The 24,685-nt window shown below is 60.4% G+C and overlaps 1 protein-coding gene across 1 annotated transcript in view; it reads left to right on the forward strand.

The window, feature by feature from the left end:
* LOC101552541 (UPF0606 protein KIAA1549) overlaps nucleotides 1-17,771 on the forward strand; it is a 41,969-nt gene extending 24,198 nt beyond the window's left edge. Inside the window, exons 11-14 of the mRNA XM_055135492.1 lie at nucleotides 8,289-8,335; nucleotides 10,323-10,480; nucleotides 11,204-11,346; nucleotides 12,424-17,771. Of these exons, the coding sequence (XP_054991467.1) occupies nucleotides 8,289-8,335; nucleotides 10,323-10,480; nucleotides 11,204-11,346; nucleotides 12,424-12,663 (588 nt within the window). The 3' untranslated portion in view covers nucleotides 12,664-17,771. The remainder of the gene's footprint in view (nucleotides 1-8,288; nucleotides 8,336-10,322; nucleotides 10,481-11,203; nucleotides 11,347-12,423) is intronic.
* Nucleotides 17,772-24,685: the final 6,914 nt, after the last annotated feature.

Consider the following 24,685-nt stretch of genomic DNA (forward strand, 5'->3'; position numbering starts at 1 on the left):
TAGGGCTCGGAGGCTGGTTCCCGCCACTGAAATCACTGGTCGCCCCTTCTTGGCACCCTCCAGACCTCGGTGTCCCTCGGTGCCCGGTGCTCCTTGGCTTGGCAGTTGCTGGTCGGGCTGCCAGGGCGGGCGCCACCTGCGGAACCGTTTCCAAGTGCTGCGGCTCCAGCAGGGGACGTTGCCGCCACTGTTCTGTCCTCTCCACCAGGGGGTCCCTTCCAGCGAGGGGAGGCTCAGGCGCAGGGTTCTCTGTCCCTTCCTGCCGGGTTCCCACCGCACGTGAGGGCTCACAGACCCCCCTCTGCAGAAGAGCTGGTACATCCCAAGGCACCTTCACTCGAGTCGTCGCTGTCGTGAATGTTAAAACACAGCGACGGTTAAGCAGTAGCTTGGAAGGAGGCAAGTTCCGTCGGACCGTCCGGTGGGCATCACTCTCCCCCGAAACCCCGACGAAGCAAGCATGGCTTCTCTCTGGTTCGCTCTCCTGCGTCCCCGTGCCCCGCTGTGGCCCTCCTGCTCCAAGGGACAGCTGCGGGCAGGGGGGGCAGTGACCTCAGAACCACACAGCGAGGCATCGGGCAGGGGACCCTGGGGGCGGGGGCGGGGGGTCCTGACTGAGTCTCATGGGGTGCAGGAAGGACTTTCTGTTTGATTGGGCGCCACCCCTGGCGGTGCCCAGGGCTGACTTCTGGCTTTGTGCTCTGGGCCCCCCGCCCCCGGCAGGGCTCAGGGGACCATATGGGATGCTGGGGATTGAACCCTAGTCTGCTGTCCTGTCGCGCCGGCACGAGACTCAGGCGACCTGGCATCTGAGGCGGCCACCTGAGGGCCCAGGAGTGGCAATCGCCAGAGCGGGCGCTTCTCAGGGGGGTGCGGGGGAGCCCGGCAGGCCCTGGCAGTGGGGCGCACAGGGCAGGCTTCCAGCCGGAGGCCCCTGGGGCGGGGTCCGGCCACAGTGGCGAGGGGAGCGGCGGGACTGGCCTCCCGAGGGTCTCCGGCTGTGGCGTGGCGGGCAGAGGGCGCTGGCCCGGGGCCGCCTGACTCCAGCAGCGAGTGCGGGAGGCGGCAGGGCGCGCAGACCCCCCGGCTGCTCCTGAGGGGTGCGGGCGCCTGGTGGGGGGAGCAGCAGCGCCCACGCGGCATGTCCCCGTGCTCCTGGGGATCGGCACCCCCGGGCCCACTTGGACGGGGCCTCCCAGGACGGGACTTGGGCTACACGAGGGCCACGGGGGCTTGAGCTGGTGAAGGCCACTCCACGGTGGCCTGAGGGACCCGGCGAGCGGGCGGGGCCAGTGTGCGGGACACCCGGGGTCAAACTCTCGCCCTCACGCTTGAGGCAGATACTTGGTCACAGGACCGTCTCCCGAGCGCTGGAGAGTTCTTTCTTCTGGCTACTTTTGTTTTTTGCTTTTGGGTCACACCTGGTGGTGCACAGGGGTCACTCCTGACTCTGCACTCAGGAATTACTCCTGGCGGTGCTCAGGGGACCATATGGGATGCTGGGAATCGAACCTGGGTCGGCCGCATGCAAGGCAAACGCCCTACCCGCTGTGCTATTGCTCCAGCCCCTGAGACTACTTTTTATTGTACTTTTCCTCATTTGACGCCGTGTCAGTTACAGGGTTTCATGTGTACAGCGGTCACGTGCCACACCTCCACCGGGGAGCCTCCTCCCCGGCCATTGTCCCAGAGTCCCTTCCGGTAACCCCCGCCCCTCTCCTGGGTGAAACCAGTTCTCGAGTTCTCGGGTTCTGATGCCTTTGCCTGTTTGTTATTCTTGTGTGATGTTTCTTTTTTATTTTTTAGGGTTTTTTTTTTTTTTGCTTTTGCTTTTTGGCTCACACCCGGCGATGCACAGGGGTCACTCCTGGCTCTGCACTCAGGAATTGCCCCTGGCGGTGCTCAAGGGACCATATGGGATGCTGGGAATCCTGGTTGGCCACGTGCAAGGCAAACGCCCTACCCTCTGTGCTATCACTCCAGCCTCCGTGTGATGTTTCTTGTTTCCCTGTCTGAGATCATTCTGTGACGGTCCCTCTCCTGCGGCTTCACTCAGCATGAGACTCTCCAGGTTTGTCCATGCTGTGGCATGTTGTAGGATTTTATTTTTTTCTTACAGCTGAGTAGTTAGTATTCCTCTATGTGTGTGTGTGTGTGTGTGTGTGTGTGTGTGTGTGTGTGTGTGTGTGTGTGTGTGTGTGTCCAGTCAGCTGTTCCTGGACACTTGAGTTGTTTCCAGGTAGTGGCCATTGTGAACAGTGCTGCAGTGCATAGAGGGGTACAGCTGGCTTTCCAGAATAGTGTTTTGGGGGTTGGGGGCAGGGTAGATGCCGAGAAGTGGAATTGTGGGTCATAGGGAAGCTCAATTCCTGGAGTTTTCTTTTGGGGGTCACACCCATCAGTGCTCAGGGACAACTCCTGGCTCTGTGCTCAGAGGTCACTCCTCTCGGTGGCCAGAGCACCATATATGATGCCGGGGATCGACCTGAGCTGGCCACAGGCAGAGCAAGTGCCGTGCCTCTGTGCGACCTGCCCCACTCCCTGGGGTTTGAGGAGTGTCCGCGTTGTCTTCCAAGAAGGATGAATCTCCCCATGTTCCCACCAGCAGCGGTCGAAGGTCCCTTTTCCCCACAGCCACGCGGGCACTGGTGGTTTTTGTTCCTTTCGATGTGCCTCGCCGACGTGTGAGGTGATGCTCGCGGCTGTTTGATTCCCAGTTCCCGGGAGGCCAGCACTGCGGGGCCTCTCCCCGTGGACACACCCGTGTACACACCTTCTGTGTGCCGCCTTGTCTCCCCGTTCTGTTTCTTCGCAGCGTGGTCGCGCCAGTGCTCTGCAGGGCTTGGGCGTGAACCCCGTGCCAGTCCTTGTTCGCTGGCGTCCGTTGGCCGCTTCTCTGCCCCTGGTGCTCCTGGGCTGCGCCGAGGAGGAAGCTGGGACCTGTCGGTCCTCTCCTTCCCGAGGGGGCGGCTCCTGCTTCAGGCCCAGACGGCGCCTGGCCCCCGGCCAGCCTTCCTGATCCAGTGACCAGCCTGTCCACTCCAGAGCCGGCCCTCACTCGTTTCGGGGAAGCCTGTGTCACGGCCGTCGTTTCCTTGCTCCGTTGACTGGGTCCGGGGACGCCAGTGCTGCTGATGTCGCTCCTCTTCGCGTCTTGGAGCCGTTTCTTCAGCTCAGCTCCAGCGGCTCTGTCCGCCCTCCGCCTCCGGACCGTTGTCCCAGACTCTTTCTTCCCTCCACTGCCGGGACTGTTCCCGCCCTCCTGACTCTCTCTGGTCCTGATGGTGCTGCGTGTTCCCCAGCCATCCTTTGGTCCTCCCGTCTCTCATTTCAGCTCCTGTAGTTTTTTTTTTTTTTTTACTGTTCTCAGTAACTTGGGGGGCTCTTGGCAGTCAGAATCCAACTCCTTTCTCTGTCTCTGCCTTGACTCTGTTGCTCTGTTCCTTTCTTTACTCATTACATTCGCAGTGATTTTTGGTCAGGTTTGCTTTTTTTTTTTTCTCTTTTGGATCACATCCGGCGATGCACAGGGCTTACTCCTGGCTCATGCTCTCAGGAATTACTCCTGGCAGTGCCCAGGGGACCATATGGGATGCTGGGAATCGAACTGGGACAGATGCGTGCAAGGCAAACACCCTACCCGCTGTGCTATTGTTGCTTCAGCCCCAGATTTGCTTTGTTATAGCTTATTTGTGCATTGGTGTCAGAGAGTATCAGTTACTGGTAGGCTGACGCCTTAGTTCACCACTGTGAGTAACCAAGAACTCAGATCCATGCCTGGATTTTTTGTTCGTGTGTCTGTTTTGGTTTTGTTTGGGGGCCACACCTGGCGGTGCTTCGGGCTTACTCCTGGCTCTGTGCTTGGGGATCACTGCTGCCGGGGCTCCGGGGATTGAACCCAGGTCGGCTGTGTGTCTCAGGCACGCACCTTCCCCGCACAGACGCCTCGCCCTGCCTTCCCCCCACCCCCCGCTGTGGATGTTGCTGTGGTAACGGGTCCGGGGACGCTCACACTTGCTTGCTGCACCCCCACACTTTACTTGAGGGGATTCTAGCAGCTCCGGTGGGCGTGCTCGCACATTTCGCCCGGGTGCTGGCGGCGGGGGTGCAAGGGCTCCCTGCACTTTAACTGGCAGAGCTGCACGCGCCATGCCTGTCAGGGTGCCCTGCGTGGTTGAGGGTCCCCTGCGTGGTTGAGGGTCCCGCTTGCCTCTTTGCGGGGTGCACTCCAGGGTCTCACTGCTCCCACGCCCCCCGCGGCACTGCAGCCAGACATCCCGAAGCGCTGGGGCCCTTAGACAGCAGAGCTGCCGGGCTCGCCCTCTGCACATGTGGGGAGTCTGGGGATCGAACTCTAGACCTCCAACTGGCAAGGCCCCGGCCCCTGGAGCAGGATCCTACAGCCACAGTGTTGCGCGCTCGTCTCACTGTGGTCTTTGTGACTTGGGGTGTGATGGTGTGGGTGGGCGGGGGTGTGGGGAGCCCGGGTCTCTGGCCGAGGCCCTGCAGCACTCCTGTAACTGGGACCGTCTTCTGCATCGCCGGGAGCATCCTGACACCCCTCTGGTCGCTGCTCCCGGCTGCAGTAAGAACCACGGAAGGAGGACTTCCGGTCTCCGTGAGCACCGCGCCAGCCTTTCTTCATAACGCTGTGGCGTTTCCGCTCCTTCTGCTTCTGGTGGCCGTGTAGGAGGGCGCCGTGCCTCAGTGAGTCTGCTGTGGGGCAGGGCAGGCGGCAACCTCCGTCTCCGTCTCCCTGCGTCCGGCCAGCCTCCCGAGAGTGCTCCTCCAAGCCCCTGGCGTGGCCGCGAGCACGGGCGTCTCCCGGCCGGCTCAGCTCGGCTCAGCCACAGCCCAGGTGCCGCCCTCTCCCGCCGGGCCCGTCCTTGCTCCGGTGGTTAGGACAGAGTCGCTGGGAACGGTAGAATTCTCTCCCGCCCCCCAGACTTGTCCGCAGGGCGACCCGTTTGCAGCAGACACCTGCCCCTCTGGGCGTTGGAGCCTGCAGATGCAGAGTCGCGTGCAGGTCCATCTGGTGATGGCAGGAGTGACCGGGCGCGGCTCTCTGCAGCGGGGGGACGGCAGCCGGGGCTGCTCCGCTCGCACCTGTGACGGGCTCTGCCGCCTGCCGGCCTGTCTGGGGGGGCTCTGGCTTGCGTCGTGCGCTCTGGAAACCCCAGCTGCTCCTGGGACCCACGGTTGCCCCTTTCCCGGTCTCAGGCCTCCCTCCTGCCCCCCGCCCTGCCCTGGTTCCCTCTCCCCGGGACCCCCCTGCCGGCGGGGACCCTGCACGTGGGCGTCTCTCTTTGCGCAGCCTCAGACTCGCAGTTCCCCCCGGAGCTGCCCTAGCTGGACAGGGGGTCAGGAACAGGCCCGGGGGAGCCGAGGAGCCCCTCTGTGCCCCCCACAACGCAGAGATTTCCTCCCTGGGAGCCCTGGGCTGTGGGCCGTGGCCTGGAGGCGTGGTCTTTGGGGCGGGAATACAGCACACGTGGCAGCGCACACGTTGGGAGGCCCCGGGTTCAAGCCTCAGTGCTGCATGGCCCCGAGCACTGCGAGGAGTACCCCGCCCCCCCACCCCTGCCCCCCAGAGGGTCTCTGGCGCTGAAAGACAAATCAGGAGGAAGGTTCCTGACGTGCTGGAGAGCCGCCAGCAAGCCCTTTCCCTGGCCTGGGGCCGGCTGCGTTGCGGGGAGGGCGCGAGCAGGCCCCCTCCGCGGCCAGAGAGCAGCGAGTGGCGCCTGGGCTTTGCTGGGAGGCGGGCCCGAGGAACACAGCACGGGGCACGGCTGCTCGAGCCCGGGAACCTTCCTGGGTTCAGTCCCGGGGCCCTTGCCGAGAGCCGACGGCAGGTCTGCTGGGCATTGCAGCGCGCACTGCTGAGTGTGGCCCACACACCCAGCCCGCTGTGCCCCCCAGCTCGCACCACCGAGGCAGGCCTGGGGCTGAGGTGTGGGAGCACCACGGCCCGGTGTGAGAGCCTCACAGCCCAGTGTGGGAACACTGCAGCCCAGTGTGTGGGAGCATCACAGCCCTGTGTGAGAGCACCACAACCTTGTGTGGGAGCACTACAGCCCAGTGTGCGAGAGCACCACAGCCCAGTGTGTGAGAGCACCACAGCCTCATGTTGGTGCACCACAGCCCAATGTGTGGGAGCACCACAGCCTCATGTGGGAGCACCACAGCCTTGTGTGGGAGCACTACAGCTCAGTGTGTGAGAGCACTACAGCCCAGTGTGTGGGAGCACCACAGCCTTGTGTGGGAGCATCACAGCCTCATGTTGGTGCACCACAGCCCAGTGTGTGGGAGCACCACAGCCCAGTGTGTGGGAGTACCACAGCCCAGTGTGTGAGAGCACCACAGCCTCGTGTGAGAGCACCACAGCTTCGTGTTGGTGCACCACAGCCCAATGTGGGAGCACCACAGCCTCATGTGGGAGCATCCCAGCCCAGTGTGTGGGAGCACCACAGCCCAGTGTGGGAGCACCATAGCCTCGTGTGGGAGCACCACAACCCAGAGTGAGAGGAGTGTGAAATCACACAATCTGCTGCTACGTGGATGGACCCAGAGAGTATCACGCTGGGTGAAGTTAGTCAGAGGAGAGGGACAGACTCAGAGTGACAGATTCGGAATGACGTCTGTCACATACAGGGTGTAAGGAAACCTAGGGGAAGGCAGCGGAACCTGAGAACGGGTCTTGAGTAGGACGCTGTGGGCGGGTGGGCCCTGCTGGCACTGTGGCTGTGGAGGAAGTGGACAGCCCGGGCGGGACTGGTGCCGGCCGGGCCATGCACGGAACCCTGCCGTTCCGGCACTGCCACACACAGTGCGTGCGACAGCATCGAAAAATAAAGGTAGGGCGTGTGAGCAGGACTCCAGGACACCTGGGGACGTGCCACCTGGGGACGTGCCACCTGGGGACCCCGCCGCTGCTGACACCACGGCCACTGCGTGACCATCACATGACCCAGTCTCGGGAGAGAAGAGGTGTGCGCGACTGCTCTCACCGGAAGCCTTCAGCCCGGGCGTCTCTGGCCCTCGGGGCTCCTCACTCAGACCCTTCCCCGCACTCTCCCCACGCTCCGCGCGCAGCTCCTGCCAGCGATTGGCTGGAGCGTGCTTGCGTGGTTGCCCACTGGTTCTGCCGACCCGGAGATCCCTGTCGAAAGTGACTCTCGGGGTGGCCTCAGGGACCCACACTTTGTGCTGGCTGTAGAGAACAGGCCGGCAGGGAGAAGCGGGTCCAGGGCGCCTGGGGCTTCCCCGTTGGTGCTTGGGGCCAACCAGCTGGACACCGAGGGGGTGTGGCTGTGCTGCTGGGGGGGGGGCGGGGGGGCGTGCTTCTAGGAGCTGGATGCCGTCCTCACCAGTGCCCGGTGGCAGCCCTGAGCCGGCTCCCCTGCCCTGCTATTATTTTCCCCCCTTTATTTAAATTACAAAGCTGTGCACGATGCATTGGTTACGGGCATCCCATATTCCGGCCCCCGTCCCACCGCCAGTGTGACCTGCCCCCCGCTACCCCCGTTTCCCCAGCGACCCCTACACGCCTGCCCCCTTAGCAGGCACAAGGTGACTTACTTTATATCGCTCGTTACAACTGAACGGCCAGTGCTGTTATTAAAAGACGCTTCAGGAAAAGAAAACTTGTGAAAACGGTTGTGGCTCACCCTGGGGACACTAGTCCTGGCCCGCGGGTTTCCTGCGCTGCTGCTGCCGCCGCCGGGCGGGCCTGCTGTCCCCCGTCTGTGGGCTGGTCGGTGTCTGTGTCACTATCCCGCCCGTCTTGGTGTGCCCTGTTGTCATCCTTAGTTTTGGGGCCACACCAGGAGTGCTCAGAGCGTGGTGCTGGCGATCGGGCCAGGTGGGCCGGGGGCAGGGGGCACCTGCCCGCTGTCCTGTCCCTCCCGCTCGCTCCCCGTGTTACTCATAATTCTGTAAAAGAAAGTTTTAGCGATCTGTCAGCCGAGATTTTTTTTGGGGGGGGGGGAGGGAGGCGGTGCTGGCTCACCCAGCAGTGCTCAGCGCAGCTCCCGGCTCTGTGCTCGGGGCACCTTGCGCTGCCCGCGGCTGCACAGCCCTGGTTCTGGGATCCGGCTCTGCCGCCAGGTAAGCCCAGCTCCCCAGACTGGAACTTCTGGAACGACGAGGTGGCAGGATGCCCCGGGAGCTTGTCGAGTTTAATGAGAAAATAATTCCCTCGGAAGCTGATCCCGCAGGCCGGGCCCCGTGTGGTCACTTTGTAATAGACCCAGCCACTGATTGTCCTCTGTCCTTTGGACCCCTTCCAGAGGTACGAAGACTACGGAATGACCCCGCCTTCCGGCCCGCTGCAGAGGTAAGGCCTGGAGGGGCACTGCCCGGTTACTCGTTTCCGGAAACTCTCTGTTGGCTGCTCTGAGCAGAAGCCCGAGTTGCCCAGAGGAGGAGAGCGGAGTTGGCCTTTCGAGTTCTGTCGTCAGTAATGAGCTGTGAGGCCTTTTCATGAGGCTGGCTGGCAAAGCGAGACCAGAGTGCATTCATTCATTCATTCATTCATTCACTCATTCTTTTTTTGGGGGGGAGGGGGGTCACACCCGGTGATGCTCAGGGGTCACTCCCGGCTCTGCACTCAGGAATCACTCCTGGCGGTGCTCGGGGGACCGTATGGGATGCTGGGAATCGAACCTGGGTCAGCCGCGTGCAAGGCAAACGCCCTCCCCGCTGTGCTATTGCTCCAGCCCCATGCTTATTCCTTTCTGATGTTCAAGTCATGCTGGTCAGCGCTGAGGGGAAGCTAAAAGAGTAATTCAGCTGTTGGTGAACCCCGCATGGGAGAAACCAGACCCACCCGAGCAAGAGAGACCAGAGAGAGGCGGCCCCCGCGGCCAGCATGGGCTGGGGGACAAGGCAGGGAGAAAGGCACACAGGTAGGTCCCTGCAGACGCCCAGCTCAGCGGGGCGGGGCCTCAGCCCTTGGGGGACACCGAGACCCCGCAGCGGCCTGGCAGAGACACAGGTGGGTCCCCTGCAGGGGAGAGAGGCCCCTCAGCCCCAGGTGCCCAGCACACAGACACGCACAGCCCGGCGTGTGGGCGGAAGGGTTCGGGGGAAGGCAGCCGGGAGGACACACAGGGCAGGACCCTGCGGCAGGTGCGGCTCGCAGTGGCCCTGGACGTGTCTGGGGCAGCCTAAAGGTCTGACGGGTGCAGATGGCCTGAGTCAGGGGCTCTGTGTGGGACGTGGCGGAGAGTGAAATGCCGAGGTCAGAGGAGGGCAAGGAGGCACGGGAGAAGACGGCGCCCGCAGTGGGCGGGCGGCTTAGAGGGTGGGCACGGGGGCTGCAGGCCCGGTTACCGTCTGCGGGGGATGCTCCGGCTCGGAACGGTCCCTTAGAAGACCGGAACGGTCAGGTTTCATCTCGAGCACGGTCCTTGCTGCCAGACATCGCAGAATACAAAGAAACGGAAGCCTGTGGAGATTCGCACCCGGCTGACGGGCCGACCCAAGGGGCACGTGTAGAACTGTGAACCGGACAGACCCTTAAAGTACAGGGCCAGAGCAGGGGTCCCGCGGGCGGGGTGTTCGCCTGGCATGCAGCTGACTGTTGGGCCTGAGCGACAGCACAGCGGGGAGGGCGTTTGCCTTGCACGCGGCCGACCCGGGTTCAATCCTCAGCATCCCCTATCCTCCCCAAGTACCGCCGGGAATAATTCCTGAGCGCAGAGCCAGGAGTAACCCCTGAGCATCGCTGGGTGTGACCCAAAAAATCAAACAAATTTTTAAAAATGATAAAATTACTGTTTTATTTTTTAAATACGTATGTTAAAGTTTTATTTCCCCCTGCATGTGTTATTTTAACCACAGCCATTGGTGCTCACAGCTAAGTGCTCTGGTCTTTCGGGTCACTCTGTGTGCCCCAAGGTCCCGCGGGGCCCCCACGTGTGGAGCCTGCGCCCAGCACATTCCCCCCACCTCGTTGTTCCCTTTGAGCGAGCTTTGTGACTCGAGGTCTCTTGGGACAGGGCGCGGCGTGGGTCAGCCCAGGCCTCGCGTGCGGGAGTCCTGGGTCTGGAATCCCCCGCACTGCAGGCCCCTCCTGCCCACACGTGCTCCTTGTGGAACGTGCCCGCCCACCGCGTGTGGGTCGCCCCCAGAGTCGCTCCCAGACTCCTCCCCCTCCCCCAGAACCACAGCCCTGCACTGAGCCTGCCCGCTAGACCCCCGCTCTCCCCGCGGGCACCCTCTGGGCACCCCTGGGGCCCTGGGCGGGGGCGGGGGGGAGAGGGGGGATGCCTCGGGAGCCCTGAGCCGGGCCTGACGCTGTGTCTGCGCTTCGCCTCTAGAGCAGCCCTCGGGCCCGGGCTGCTGCCGTCCTCGGAGCTGGCGTCCCCCGAGCCCCCGCAGCCGCAGGCCTCCGCTGACGCGCCCTTTGCTGCCCGAGGGATGTACCCTGAGGAGATGCCGTCGGTGGCCCGGCCTCGGCCCGTTGGGGGAACCACAGGTACGTTTGCAGGCCGGGGGCTGGGGGGCACGTCGCACTCCTGGGTGTCAGTGTCCCATCCTGAGGCCTTTGCCCTTGTCGGCTCAGCTTTCTCGGGCGCCGCGTGGAGAGCGGTCGGCCGCGTGCGCAGCCAGCACTTAACCCCGCGCCCCCTTTCGCGCCCCACGGCCTCATTTTGATCACTTGTTCCTCCGCTTACTCCCTGGACCTCCCAGGCAGCACCCAGGGGCCTGAGGTCCACCCCGGGGACACTCGTGCCTGCGGCCTGGCCCCGTCGTGCAGACCCCAGACGCTCGGGTCTACCAGGCACCACAGCCCAGCGGGCAGGGCGTTTGCCTCGCACGCGGCCGACCCAGGTTCGATTCCCGACATCCCCTGGGGTCTCCCCAGCACCTCCAGGAATGATCCCTGGAGGTGGCCCCCAGACAAAGCCACAAAACAGCGGGCAGGGCCCTAGAGCAGCCCCGAGGGCCCTCCGGAGCTCCACCGGGGGGCGTTCAGAGGGTCCGTGTGTGCCAGAGTCCTGGCTTGGGTCTGTGTGGGGGCTGTGAGGGGCCGGGGCTCAGCACGCCTTCCTGGGCCCGCGCCTCCTCCTGCCTTTGTGGGAGAGACGGCCGGTGTCGTGTTTGCACCGGGCTGGTACCCGTCTCCCTTCGGCAGTGCAGGGGTCCCCGGGGCAGCCGTGCGTGGTCGCGGGGTTGACCCCCCCCCTTGTCCCTGCAGGCTCCCAGATCCAGCACCTGACGCAGGTGGGCATCGCCAGCAGGATCGCCGCACAGCCGGTGGAGGTGGCGCCCGGCCGAGGCGGCCAGTTTGGGGCCGGCTGGGCCTCGTATGGGGAGGAGCCGGCGGGCCGCAGAGACGCCGTGAGTACCCGCCGGGGCGTGGGAGGTGGCCGCCTTGTCCCGGGTGCTGCTGCTGCCCCTCTGGCTTCGGGGGCTCTCGTTTTGTCATCGCCACGGTTGTGTTGGGGGCTTCCTCCCGGCTTGGAACTCGCGAGGCACTCCTGCCCGAAGTGCTCCGCCCGCCGTGCTCACTCTCCAGCCCCGGCTCTGAAACCTGCAGGACTGACTCGGGGGAGGGGGGGCGGTTTGCCTCACTGGGATGGGGGGCCTGGGGCTCCCGTGGGGGGGGCATGGTCACCCGTGTGCCCCCTCGCTTCTCCCCGGGGAGCCTCGGGGCAGGTGGCCGGCTTCTCCAGGCCCGCGTCAGGCTTGCACGTCTGTGAGGGAAGAAGCTGTCTCTGCTCTGGGGCACGGCGCTGCCTCGCACACTACTCACCCCTCCCCGACCCCCGCACCCCGCAGGGCCCCCCGCGGCCCCACCCCGAGTGAGCCCTGGGCAGCGCCCGGTGTGGACCAAAACAAAGTCGGGTTTCACATAGTGCCGGGCCGGAGCCCAGAGCCGCCTGCTGGCCACCGCGTGCAAGGCCTGTGCTCTGCCCGGAGCCCGCCCCTGTCAAGGCCTTTGTACCTTGAGGACGTGCCCCACCCTCTGGCCACCCCGCCTCCTTCCTGTCCCCGGTGGGATGCTCACTCACTGTGCTCATCGCAGCGGCCCCTCTGCCTCTCCAGACCCCATTTCCGGTGCTTGTGTCGCTCTAGGGCCTGTCGTGAGGGCAGAGACACGGCTGTGCCTCCCAGCGCTGGGCTTGGGGCCACTCCCTGTGGTGCTCAGGCCCACGCGGTGCCAGGGATGGCTCCCGCGCCCTTCCCTGCAGAGCACGCGGCCCTCTGACCCACCTCCCGGCCCGGGGCTCGTCTGCCCTCCCCCTCCCCCGCCTTCCCTTGAGCAGTGAGGTCCACTCCAGCCCTGCCCGCTCCGGAGGAGGGCTGGGGGGGTGGGAGCAGGGGGAGTCCCGGGAGCCGGCCCGCACCCCCCCTTCCCTGCTCTCCGTGCCCCCCCACCCCCACCCCGACCGGGACATCTGCTGTGTCTTGCAGACGCACATGCTGGGACCCCAGGAGTATCCGTCTTCGCCGCTGTTCCAGGTGCCAAGGACTTCGGGCCGGGAGCCCTCGGCTCCCCCCGGGAACCCGCCGCCTCGGGGGCTGGCCTACCCCACCAGCTCCACGGAGGACCTGCAGCCCGGCCACTCGTCGGCCTCCCTCATCAAAGCCATTCGTGAGGAGCTACTGCGGCTCTCCCAGAAGCAGGGCGCCGTGCAGAACTTCCACAGCTGAGCGGCCGGCCCAGCCGCCCACTATCTGCTTCCCGTGGAAGCAAGAGCGGAAGGGGGTGGGGGCTGTCAGGGGTCGGCCCCCCCACCAGGGCCTCCCTCCGGCCCCGGGGCCCCTGCAGATGAGACGCAGCGTCTTGGCTTGGTACTTGCGGCCAGCGGCCGGCGGCGGCTGCCCCAGGGACGGGGGCGAGACTGAGGGGCTCCTCCGAGGCCGAAGCAGACAGGGGCCGGAGGTGACGGAACCCCAGCAGGGCGGGCCCTGGGCTGGCTGGACTGGACGAGGCCCTGCCCCTGGCCTCGCTGAGAAAGGGATTTGAAGACATCCCGCTCCCAGTGCGGTTCCCCCTGGGCCTCCGCAGGAACTGACTGTCCTGGGACCGTGTAACGGCACCTGTCGGGGGAATCTAAGCAGCACCTAGTGAGAAACCAAAACCTCGACGGCCGAGCCTGCCCGCGGCCGCCCGCACCCTCCTTCCGGCGCTGCTCGGGCCCAGCCACCCGTGACACGGGGCTTTTCCGGGGGTGAGGATGTCGCAGGGTTCGTTTTTTGTCTAGAAAGAGAAAAAGGGGGAAAGGAAAACTCCCAAATTGGGGGCGGGGAGGGCGGGGGCGGGGGGAAGCAACGGTTCATATTTATTTGGTCGTCCCAAATACAGACGGAAGTTTAGATTCACCTCCGCAGTCGTCTTTGCTGTTCCTTAGCTGGGCGCGGGGCCCCGTTCTGCTAACCCGCGTGGCCGGGTGCCCACCCTCGGGCCAGTCACGCTCGTGTCCGGGAGCCCGGGGACCAGCCCGAGGTCGGGACTTCCCACCCGGGCCCCCTCCCCCCTCCTCAGGTCCGGAACTGGGGCTGCAGCGGAGCTCACTGGCGCTGCTCTGTGACGGCGCACGGAGGGGGCGGGCCACACTGCGCCGCGCACGGCTGGGCAGGGGGGCAGTGGGGGCGTCTCACCGGGGGCTCCTGCCACACCCGACACCTTCGCCGCAGGCTCGGGAACAGTCCGGCCAGAACCCCGCCTCCTGCCCGGCGCAGGGACAGGGCTTAGGTTTCCGTGGCTTAGGTTTCCGAGCCGTGAGGTCAGTGGATGCTTGATTTAAGATGAGAGGCGGAATCGAGGACTCGGTCCAAACCTATGTCGAATTTTAAGAATCCCCAAGCTGCTAAGATGGGTTCCCAGACTGTTGTCCCTGGGCACCAGACTCGGCTTTCCTCGGGCCTTCGGCTAAGCATGCTAAGGCGCCCAGAGAAGGCGGTTGGTCCCGTCATCATGCCCTGAAGGGGAGGGAGGTGCGGGGGGGGGGGGGCCTCAGAACCCGACTCTCCCAGGCTGGTTCCTCTCCTCTGCCCGGTGTCCTCGCAGCGGGAGGGTCTCTGTGACCCTCTCAAAGCCCAGGCGTCCTACGTGCTGACAGCTGAGGACCCCCAAGCTGAGTTTTCTTCCAGGTTCCTTGCAGTGACGTGAAGCTGTGGGGCAGCCCCGGCACACATCTTGGCACGTGGGGGGTGTGTGTGTGTGTGTGTGTGTGTCTGTGTGTCTGTGTGTGTGCTGGGAGCAGGGGCTGCTGAGCAGGCACATTTGCTGCACACGTGGCCGAAGCAGGCTCTGGAAGCGGATGCTTCTCAGGCCGCATGAAGGGATCCTCCTCATCTCGTTCTTCCGAGCACCGACACTGTGCAGTTGTCAAGACCAAAGGGGACACATACGTGTGGGCAGGCCTGTGCCTCCCTATGCCCTGCGTGGCGCCCATCTCCCTCCCGCACCTCAGCAGCCAGTGTCGAGGTCACCAGGCTCAGACCAGACCAGCCGCAGGGGGCAGCAGCTCACCCCAGGGCTCTTCGGACCCTTGCTGAATCGAGGGACACGAGCTCCCGTCCACCGGGCGTGGCTTTAGTGTCCGCATATAGAAGCGTTTCGGATGTTTCTCCAGTGTAGACGGCCACGGCTACGCCGCCTCTCACCCACCTCCAAAGTCCTGGTGGCAACAGACAGGCTGTGACTTGGGATCAGTTCTGGGGTAGTTGGGGCGAAGGGTGGAATCCAGAGCCCTCGCTGTCACACAGAGGCTGGGCTAGGGCCCTCCTCGGTGCCTCGCTCCAACACAGCCAGGTGAGAGTGAGCACGTGCACACACACACACACATGCACACATGTGCCATGCACATGTGCACATGCACATGCACACATGCACAAACACGTACATACACACATGGAGGCCTATGTGCATACCGCATTGGAGGGAGGAGCTCAGAACTGGGCAACGGGGAATGTCGCCTCCCCTGGCCAGGACGGACAGGGCCTTACTTTGGTCTCCAGCAGGCGAGGGCGGGGTGGTCAATTTAGTGTCCCAGGGACTCCCTCCCCAGCTCTGTCCGGCTTTATGTTCCTGTCATTCCTGTCATGGGGAGGCTCCTCCCTCCTGGCGGTCTGCCGGCCCCAGCACCTCATGCGTCAGCAGACAGGAAGCTGCCTTCCGAGCTGCAAGTCAGCACCGGGGGGGCGTGCAAGAGAGAATGTAGGTGGGCATCAGGGCTAGAGCTGCAAGGCGGGCGCAGGAGCACAGTGAAGGGCAGCAGTTCCTGCTGACGGGTGCTGGAAGGGGCTGAAGGACTGGCGGCGCAGGGTCCTTGGGAGAAGGGGGAGATGCGTATGGGGAGATGGGTCTTGGGGAGAAGCAGCTTCCGGTCTTGTTGTCATGGTGACCGAGGTGTGGTCCAGCTGGGGGTGAGCGACTGGGAAGAGCCAAGAGGGGCCAGGAAAGCTGCAGCAAGCGCCCCCCCCCCCTGGAGTGCACTTGATCCATCCTTTGGGGGTGGGGGGCTGCCCTCACTTCACGGTTGAGTGAGTTTATCTCTGGGGCAAGGGCAGAGTGGAGAGTCGGGCAGCCCAGCGGGGTCTGACCCGGTCTGCAGAGCAGAGCGTTGGCTCCGTAAGCGTCGGCGTCTGCCCAGCTCTGCGTCTTCCTTCAGAGTGAGCGGGTGTGGGTGAGACCCCGGAGCAGGGCCAAGGGGACGTTCCCCGGGGAAGCTTTGGGGCTACAGTTGGCGCTTCTGGGCCTCGGGGCCTCTGTGGAACTGTGCGTGGAGTCCAGGCTCCTGCCCTCCCCCGCACCCCTGCGCAGTGCTCCTGCGAGCCAGCCACTGCGGGGCTCCCTCTTGCTTGCGTGGCGAGGCCCAAGTTCACGGTTATATAAACTCAGCTGCCCTTTTGGTCGGGATTCTTTGGCGTGGGTGATGCGTTATTTGGAAGGTTGGGGTGGATTTGCTGGTTACGGTTTTGGCCCGGGGGCGAAGGGCAAGAGACCGGCTCACTTTTGCCTCCGAGAGTGAGTCTCCAAAGCCGGTGCCCAGGACCTGCGGAGTCGCTGGGTCCCAGGCAGGGGGGCCCCCCCCGGCCACCCTGTCCCTGAGGGGGGAGCACTTGGCTCCGCCCAGCATTCTGGTCCCGGGTGAGGGGGAGCTCAGACAACGTCAGCTTGTCTGAGGGGACAACGTCCCCAACGCCTTGGGGACGCGGAACGTGTGGGTCTCGTGTTTCTTCTTCTCTCCTGGGGCTGATTCTCGCCGTCGGGCAAGGGGCTCCCTTTCCAGTTCTGAAAAAGACTTGGGAACGGGACCCTCATGGTACGACCCTCATTCCATACCCGCAGTGCACATGACCTTTGACCTTAACACAGCAGCACTGACATTCAGGTTGGTTCCTTGCCTTTGGAGGCACCGAGCACCAAGGAACCAGCCAGCGAACAGGGAAGGAGCAAATGTCTCTATCGTCGGCGCGCGTCCGAATTCCTTTCCCACCCTGGTCGATCAGGATGAAGCTCCTTGCCCTTTCCCCTTTCATCTCCGTGTGTGTGTGTGTGTGTGTGTGTGTGTGTGTGTGTGTGTGTGTGTAGGGAGGGAGTGGTAAGGGTCCACTTCAGATTTAAGAAAGAATACGAATTTTTTTTAAAAAGTAGGGGGAGGTACTGGGGCGATAGTATAGCGGGTTGGGCACTTGCCTTGTATGCAGCCAACCCGGTTTGATCCCTGCTACCACATAGGGCCCCCCTGCCCCCCCAGGAGTGATTCCCGAGTGCAGAGCCAGGCGTAAGCCCTGGGCACTGCCAGGTGTGGCCTCCAAAAACAAATATATAAAGGATCTGGGTCCACAGAATCCTCCCTGGCACCGACAAGTGTCGTGAGTGGTCTCATCTCGTGCCACTGGACTGTGGGCACTCATGGTTGGAGCCCCTGCTAGTTTGGCAGCAGGACCGGGCCAGGGCCAACCTCCTTCCTGGTCCTTTTCCTCCTGCAGTGGCAGGAAAGGAGGAGGCAGCATTACTCAGCCAGTGCCGGGGGATGCGGAAAGGGACCTCTTCTCTTTTTCCTTGGGGGTCACACGCCGTGATGCTCAGGGGTTACTCCTGGCTCTGCACTCAGGAATCACTGCTGGCGGTGTTCGGGGGGTGCTGGGGATTGAACTCTGGTGAGCCGTGTGCAAGGCAAACGCCCGACCTGCTATACTATTACCCTGGCCCTTGGGGGCCTGTCCTCTGACCATCACCTAGATCAGGACTTCCCAGTCAGGGGCTCTGGAAAATTCCAGGGGCTGCTGGTAAAAATTGCATCGGTACTGTGGAGGGAGAAGGTAGCAGGAGACTGGGGGCCGGCCGGTAGGACAGAGTCCCCAGGAAGGAAACGAGGTCTGAAGGCGGCCACGTGGGGAAGGGCACTCTGGGCCCACGCGGGCGGGGCTGCTCCGGGTACCGCCTGCCCCCTCCCGCCTGGCCCAGGCTGACTGGGCCCTCCCGGCTCTCCCTGTGCGCTCACGTAGGAGAATGCGCAGAGCGAAACTCAGGCACCAAAACTGTGGCTTGCACGTGACAATCATGGTTTGCTGGTCTCACACGGGCACTTCCGTTTCCGCCTGGGTCTTTGATTTCACAGTCGAGCCCTTCCTCCTCGTGCGTTCGTCCGTTCTCTCTCTCCCCGCCGATGAGCTGCACTGTTTTCTGATGTGCTGTAGAGTTTTGGAAATGATTGATGCCAGTGTTTTGGTCTTCCAAGTTTACGATTTATACAACTTTCCTAGCATTTTCAACATGAAACGTCAATAAACGCTATGACTTGGTGTCAAAACCATATTTCCTGTGTATTTCCTTTGCAGCCAGATCATTTTCTCATTTGTAAACGGGGAATACGTGCATGTTGTTATCTTTTTTTTCCCCCTCTAATTTTGGTGAGAACACCTGTTTTTATTTTTTCAGGGAATTGCAGGGAAAGTGCCTTGTTGAGCATGAGAAATGTGACTCCGATTCCCAGTTACTCGCTTTACAGCTCCCGGCAAATCAAATTGGATCCTTCTACGGAGAGCCGATTCCTTTGGGAATTAAAGGATTAGCACCCCGCATCCTAGCGAGATAAGCTAGATCAAAGTCTATACATCTTGAAAGGCAATAGGGGACGACTAGAATTGTTTACGAAACCCAAGAGTATAAGAACCCACTGAAGTAGAGAACAGCAAGCTAAAAGGAACCGAAAACTCAGTGGAAGATCACAACCAAGTGCACCATGGAAACCTGGTTAGGATCGTAGAACAACAACCACCTCTGACCTTCGGTTATCAGTGGGGTGACGGATCTCAGGGAAAGACAGTCTTGAACGGGGTTGGGCCCAGGTTAGTTCCCTGTTAACTCTGCTGTGGTTACCAGGACTGTAAGATGAAAGAGAACTCGGGGCGGGAGGTAGTTCAGCAGCTGGACTCCACTGGAGCTCAACTCAGGGACCCCACATGGTCCCCTGAGCACCTCCAGGGTCCCCAGGATGACCTCCAGCCTCACAGTGGGGGCTCCCAACACCCCTAAATATGAACCCCACTTGGAGGCCCCCCACACCGAAGTCAATTCAGAGAAGCTTGTGGAATGTCCATAGACACACTGCATTATTTTCTTTAGCTTATCTATTAACTAAAAGAAAAAAAAAAACCTAAAAGAACACAAACAATTTCTGGGGCCAGCGCTCTAGTGGGTACAGGGGGTAAGGAATAGCGGGTTAGCAGTTCGAGCCCCGGCCTCCCCTGGGGCCCTGGGCATTGTAAGGAGTAATTCGTGAATGCAGAGTCGAGTAACTGAGCATCACCAGGTGTGGCCCCCAAAAACCAAAACAAAACAAAATCAGGTCTAGATAAAGCCCAGGGACTCCTACCAAGGCTCATGGGACTCGGCTCTGAGCACCCAGGCCGAGGACCCGCCCTCAGAGCGCCGGCACCTCTGCAGAGGCAGCCACCACGGGGGGTGGGGGGCGGGCGTGGGGCCGTTGCAAGGCCCGCAGGAAGTGAGCCGAGCAAAGCAGAATTCGGAGAGAAAAGTGGCCACTAGGAGAAAATGCTTAAGGTGGTTTTCAATGTTGAAAGAGGTTTTATTTATTTTTAATTTATTTTATTGAATCACCATGTGGAAAATTACAATGCTTTCAGGCTTAAGTCTTAGTCATGCAATGCTGAAACAACCATCCCTTCACCAGTGCCCATATCCCAGCACCAAAAAAAAAAAACACAACCACAGTACGCCTCCCATCCCGCCCACCCCCACACCCCCCCTTATAACTGATAAATTTCATTTTACTTTCTATTTACTTTGGTTACATTCAATATTTCAACACAAACCTCACTATTATTGTTAGGAGTACCCCACTAGAGTCAGACCTGTTGTGAAGGGAAATGAGGTCTTGGATTTCTGTACTTTAACAACTAAGTCCAGGGAGATTTCTTCCGGATATTAGATCATTGCAAGCTTGTAAACCCCATCTGTGGTCGTCATGATATGGCGTCCCCACGCCCTTCATCCCCAGGAAGGGACAGGCGAGAGAGAGAAATACCTTTCCCCTCCTGGGCGGGCATGGGGTCGAGGCTTGGTTCTCAGGCTGGAGACATTCTGCAAGTAGCTGCCCATGTTGAATTTGGTTCAGCTGGGTCTGGGTTCACGCTCATGCAGCTGCAGAGGAGCCGCACATGCGTGCGGCCCCCGGATCAATGTTGAAAGATGTTTTAAAAAGCAGGAAAGAGGGGCCGGAGCGATAGCACAGTGGGTAGGGCGTTTGCCTTGCACGCGGCCGAACCGGGCTCGATCCCCGGCATCCCATATGGTTCCCCAAGCACTGCCAGGAGTAATTCTTGAGTGCATGATCCAAGAGTAACCCCTGAGCATCACTGGGTGTGACCCAAAAAGCAAAAAAAAAAAAAAAAGCAGGAAAGAACCACAGGACAGGGCACCCCTGAGAAACCAAGACTCATTCTTAAAAGACAAAGAGTGCTAACACACACGCACACACACATACACACACAGAGACTCCGCTGCCTGAGGCTGAAGGACTGTCATCGCCATTGACTTTACTAGGCCCTTATTAATTATAAGTCTTAATAAATACAACTTCCAAGAGAACAAATGAACTGGGACAACTTGTTTCTTTAAAGACCTCATATGCTCTGACTGCAGAGGTTCAAAATGACAGAGGAGGAGTTTCTAGAAGCAGCAGAGACTGGGAAGAAGAAAGGTTAGGTGAATAAAAAGAAAGAAAAACAAACAAGATATTTTCAAAAAAAAAACAAGCAAGATATTTTCAAAAAGAAAGAAAGGTCAGATGAGTCCCACGCCCACAGCCCAAACACCGAGGTCACGCTGAATGTGAATTGGAACCATCCTGTCCCGTCTCATGTCCTTGCCCCCTCTTGGTACTGTGTCTGCCAAGCCCGGCTTCAGAAGAAAGCAAGAAACAGCAGCAAGATGCGTTGGTCTGGAGCCTGAACTGGATCCGGAAATAGTGAAATGTATTTTTGTTGTTGATTTGCTTTTGGGGGTCCCACCTGACTGCTGGCGGGGCTCGGGGGACCTGATTCCATGCCAGGATCAAACCCAAGTCAAGTCCCTCTCGGCCGCACGCTCTCTCCAGCCCTGGTGAAATGGTTTATGGCGGGACGGACAGGGCTTCTAAGAACCTTCTCCCTCTAGACGTTCCCTTCCTGGAACACGGGTGTCCCCGCTGGGGAGGAGATGGGGGTGTGTGTTAGATTTCTCTGGGGCTGGGAACTAGAACGGTGTTGGTCACAGTTGAGATGGTCCATCTTGGTGTAGGAAAGAGGCCGCTTGCTTGTGCCAAAGGAGAATATTCCAGAAGCCTGAAATACAGCCCCTCGCTGGTAGCCCCCCGCTGGGAAGGCGTTTGGAATGGATGGGCCTGTCTGTCGGTGCCTCTGAGATCTGCGTGGAAGCTCTTAGATTCTGACTCAGCGACCCGGCCACCCGCTGCCGACCCGGCTCCTTCCACTTAGTAGTTAAAAAGTGCTGAGCTGGGGCTGGAGCCAGAGTCCAGCGGGGAGGGCGCTTGCCGTGCTCGTGGTCAAGCTGGGCCCAATTCCCAGCATCCCATACGGCCCCTGGAGCACCGCCAGGAGTGATTCCTGAGTGAAGAGTCAGGAGTGACCCTGAGCATCACCCAGTGTGGCCCCCCAGATGGAGCAAATAAAGATGCAGGCAGGTGAATAAAAGATTCATCATTCCTAAGACGAAAGGAAACCTTAGCCTCGAGAGGTTTATTTGCTGCAGAGCTGGCGTGGCCTTGCCGGCCCTGAGCACCGGAGACGGAGACGCTTGTTTGTCAGTAGTTCTGGGCTCTGGTTGCTGGGGGAGCGAGGCAGGATACTTGTTCTTTTTTTTTTTTTTTTTGCAGAACCTAGAAGTAGCTCTCACCCTGAAAAGCTTCCAGAGACCAAAGTAACGATCTCTGCCTGGGTATGAAGCTGAGGACACTGAGGTCTACACTGCCTGCTCTCTCTGGATTCACACGAGTCAAATCTGATACCCAAAGGGTCAAGTGGAGGAACAAGGCACAGAGCTGTCGGCTGCAGTCAGAACAGCCAATGACAGCCTTTTTTTTTTGCTTTTTGGGTCACACCTGGCAATGCACAGGGGTTACTCCTGGCTTTGCACTCAGGAATTACCCCTGGCGGTGCTCAGGGGACCATATGGGATGCTGGGATTCGAACCCGGGTAAGCCATGTGCAAGGCAAACGCCCTACCTGCTGTGCTATCTCTCTAGCCCCGACAGCCTTTTAATCTATTTTTGTTTTTTTCTGGTCCAAAAGCAGATTGATGGGAAAAGAAGAGAAATAAAACCCACTGGGCCCTCCCCTCCCATCTCAAGAGCTACATTTACAATTTTAGTACATTTTGCCATAAAAAATTAATTAAGTAAACTCAAAAAATATCATTGACTAATTACTTAATTTAAACATTAAATAAATTTGTTTGGGGGTGTGGATAGATCAGGTGGTTTCCCTCTCAGGAGGTCCAGAAAGTAAGTCTGGGTTTGAGGGGTGGCAGGGTGGGGGACAGGTGGGTGGCGTTTTCGGGGTCATTAGAGAAGTGCTGGGCTCCATCCCCCGAGTCATACCCAGTGGGAGAAAAATGACGCACCCTTCAATCTGTTTTCGCCTCGAGAACTGCCCCTGGTTTTGTTCTTAGTTTCACCGTCCACCGGGGCCGTTGCCTGACGGTCCCCCTGGCATGTTTCAGGGCATCGTACAGGGCCTTTCCGGTGGCGTCCAGAGGGGAGCACTTCAGGGGTACCCCGGCAGCAAGCAGATAGTAACCCGCGTTCCCAATCTTGCAGTGTCCACCCAGGTCATGGGGAGCTGTGGCGTGCAAGTTGCTGGGAGTGACCTTGGTGGGGAAGGTCGGACCCAGGAGTGTCCCTGGGCCCTGAGTCCTCCTTACCTGGCCCGTTTGGCAGCCACATCACCTCTCCCTGACCTGTGACCCGCCCAGGCTAGACCCTGCAGTCACCGCTCGGAGGTTCAGCGATTCCCGCAGGGGCCACCATTCCTCTACGCCCTCAAACGCTCTCCAGAAAAGTTCCGTCTCCCGCTCTGGCCCCTGACGTGCAGAGATGGGGACTGGCAGGGTCACCCTCTTTGTGGCTTCTGAGTTTCCGGGTTTTCAATGTTCGGAAATAGAGAAAGATAGATGGGATCAAGCCCTCGTGGCCGCAATCTGAACTCAAAACCAGGCTGACTGGTTTATGTCAGGTGCACCCCACTTGAAAGAATGATGTTGATGGGCGAAGAAAAGACATGGCATGGTGGGGTGGGGTAGGGGTAGGAGCTGGGGCCAGAATGCCCATTCCCAGCACCACGTGATCCCCTGGAAGACCTCCATGTACCACCAGCTATGGCCTCAAACCCAGAGCAAGAAAATGAAAACCAAAAACCAACAAATCAACCACCCCAGCGAAATAGCTTTCCCTGCCACATTGCACTGGGCATTTAATATTCTACCATAGCTCGATAGTTTGTCAATCTGGTTTCAAAGGGGTGTTTGATTGAAGCAGCTTCAAAATAGAATAAGATTATTCCCTGGAATTCTTTTTGTTTGTTTCTGTTTGGGGGCCACATCTGGCGATGCTCAGGGCTTACTCCCGACTCAGCACTCAGGAATCACTCCTGGTGGTTGTGCTCACGTGAACCATACAGGATGCTGGGGATCGAACCCGGGTCAGCCATGTACAAGGCAAATGCCCTCCCCGCCGTACTAGGGTGCCAGTCCTGGACTCCATATTTGGTTTACATCAATACCACGTCTGGGAAAGAGGCCAGTGGTGCGGCCAGCGGGAGCCAAGGTGGCTCATCAGGGAGCAGGCTGGGCACTCACTCCTCCTTGGTAGGCATGGATGGGGCAGGCGACAGAGCAGGGCATGAGGTGCCCGTGAGGTGCTGCTGCTCCATGGGGAGGGCGGGCTCGAGCAAGCAGCCCCTCGGGATGGTGCTGCCGTGCCCCAGCCACAGGCTCTGTCTGGCCACCGCGTGGCTGTAATCGTGTGGTCTGACGGTAGCCTTCCGCCTCAGCTGGCTCAGATGCTGCATCAGCCCCAGTGGCCAGCCCGCCACGGAAGCCGAGTTATCTCTAGGGCGACCTTTCTGTTTTTCTTTTTCTTTTTTTTTAGGTTGGAGCTGGTGCCCGCTTGAGCAAATTCATGAGTAACAGGATGACAGTGACAGTGACAGGTTGAGCATTCTTTTAGGACCTTTCTCTGCACATTTAAAAAGCAGCTCAGGAGCTGCAGCCGTAGTACAGCAGGTCGGGCATTTGCCTTGCGTGCGGCTGGCCCGGGTTAGATCCCCAGCACCCTATATGGTCCCCCGAGCACCGCTAGGAGTAATTCCTGAGTGCAAAGCCAGGAATAACCCCTGTGACCCCAAAAGCAAAAGAAATAAATCATCATCCTGTTGATCGTCGAATTTCTCGAGCGGTCTCAGTAACGTCTCCATTCGTCCTATCCCTGAGACTTTAGAAGCCTCCCTCTACTCGTCCTTCCAAGGATGCCGTACTGGAGGCTCTTACAGGGTCAGAGGAATGAGACCCAGCTTGTTACTGATTTTGGCATAGGAATACACCATGGGGACCTTTCGAGGCTCTCCCATGCGGGCAGGAAACTCCCAGGAGTTTGCCAGGTTCTCCCAGAGGGAGAAGTAGGCTATAGGATATCGCTTGCTTTTAAGTCTCTGGATGCTGGCCGCTGACAGGGTTACACGGCGCTGGGGGCAGTCCCTGGGTGTGACCGCCTAGCTACTGGGAGATGGGAAATCTGGGCAAAAAGCCAAAGAACAAATAAATCAATAAAAATAAAAATAAAAAGCAGCTCATTCCTCGAGGAAAACTGTGTCAGGAACAGTCCGAGCCGTGGAAGGCGTCTCGGGAGACGCCCTACAGGCTCCGCTCGGCTCACTTCACCCACGCACGCTCAGGACCCAGGGCACCCCGAATCCTTCAGGTCCGCACCCCACGTCCCTCTCCTGCTGTGCTCCCGAACCCAGGGTGGAATCGGGCGTGGCCATGGCCAGCAGCAGCTCAGAGAGGCCAGTCAGAGGACCGTGAGCTTGGGGACCCCACGGCGCCCACACAGTGCTTGTGTGGTTTGTGTGTGTGTGTGTGTATGTGTGTATATGTGTGTGTATGTGTGTGTACACGTGTGTGCACTGTGGGTTTATTTATTAT

The sequence above is a fragment of the Sorex araneus genome, chromosome 1 (genome assembly GCF_027595985.1).
Source record: "Sorex araneus isolate mSorAra2 chromosome 1, mSorAra2.pri, whole genome shotgun sequence".
Lineage (NCBI taxonomy): Eukaryota > Metazoa > Chordata > Mammalia > Eulipotyphla > Soricidae > Sorex > Sorex araneus.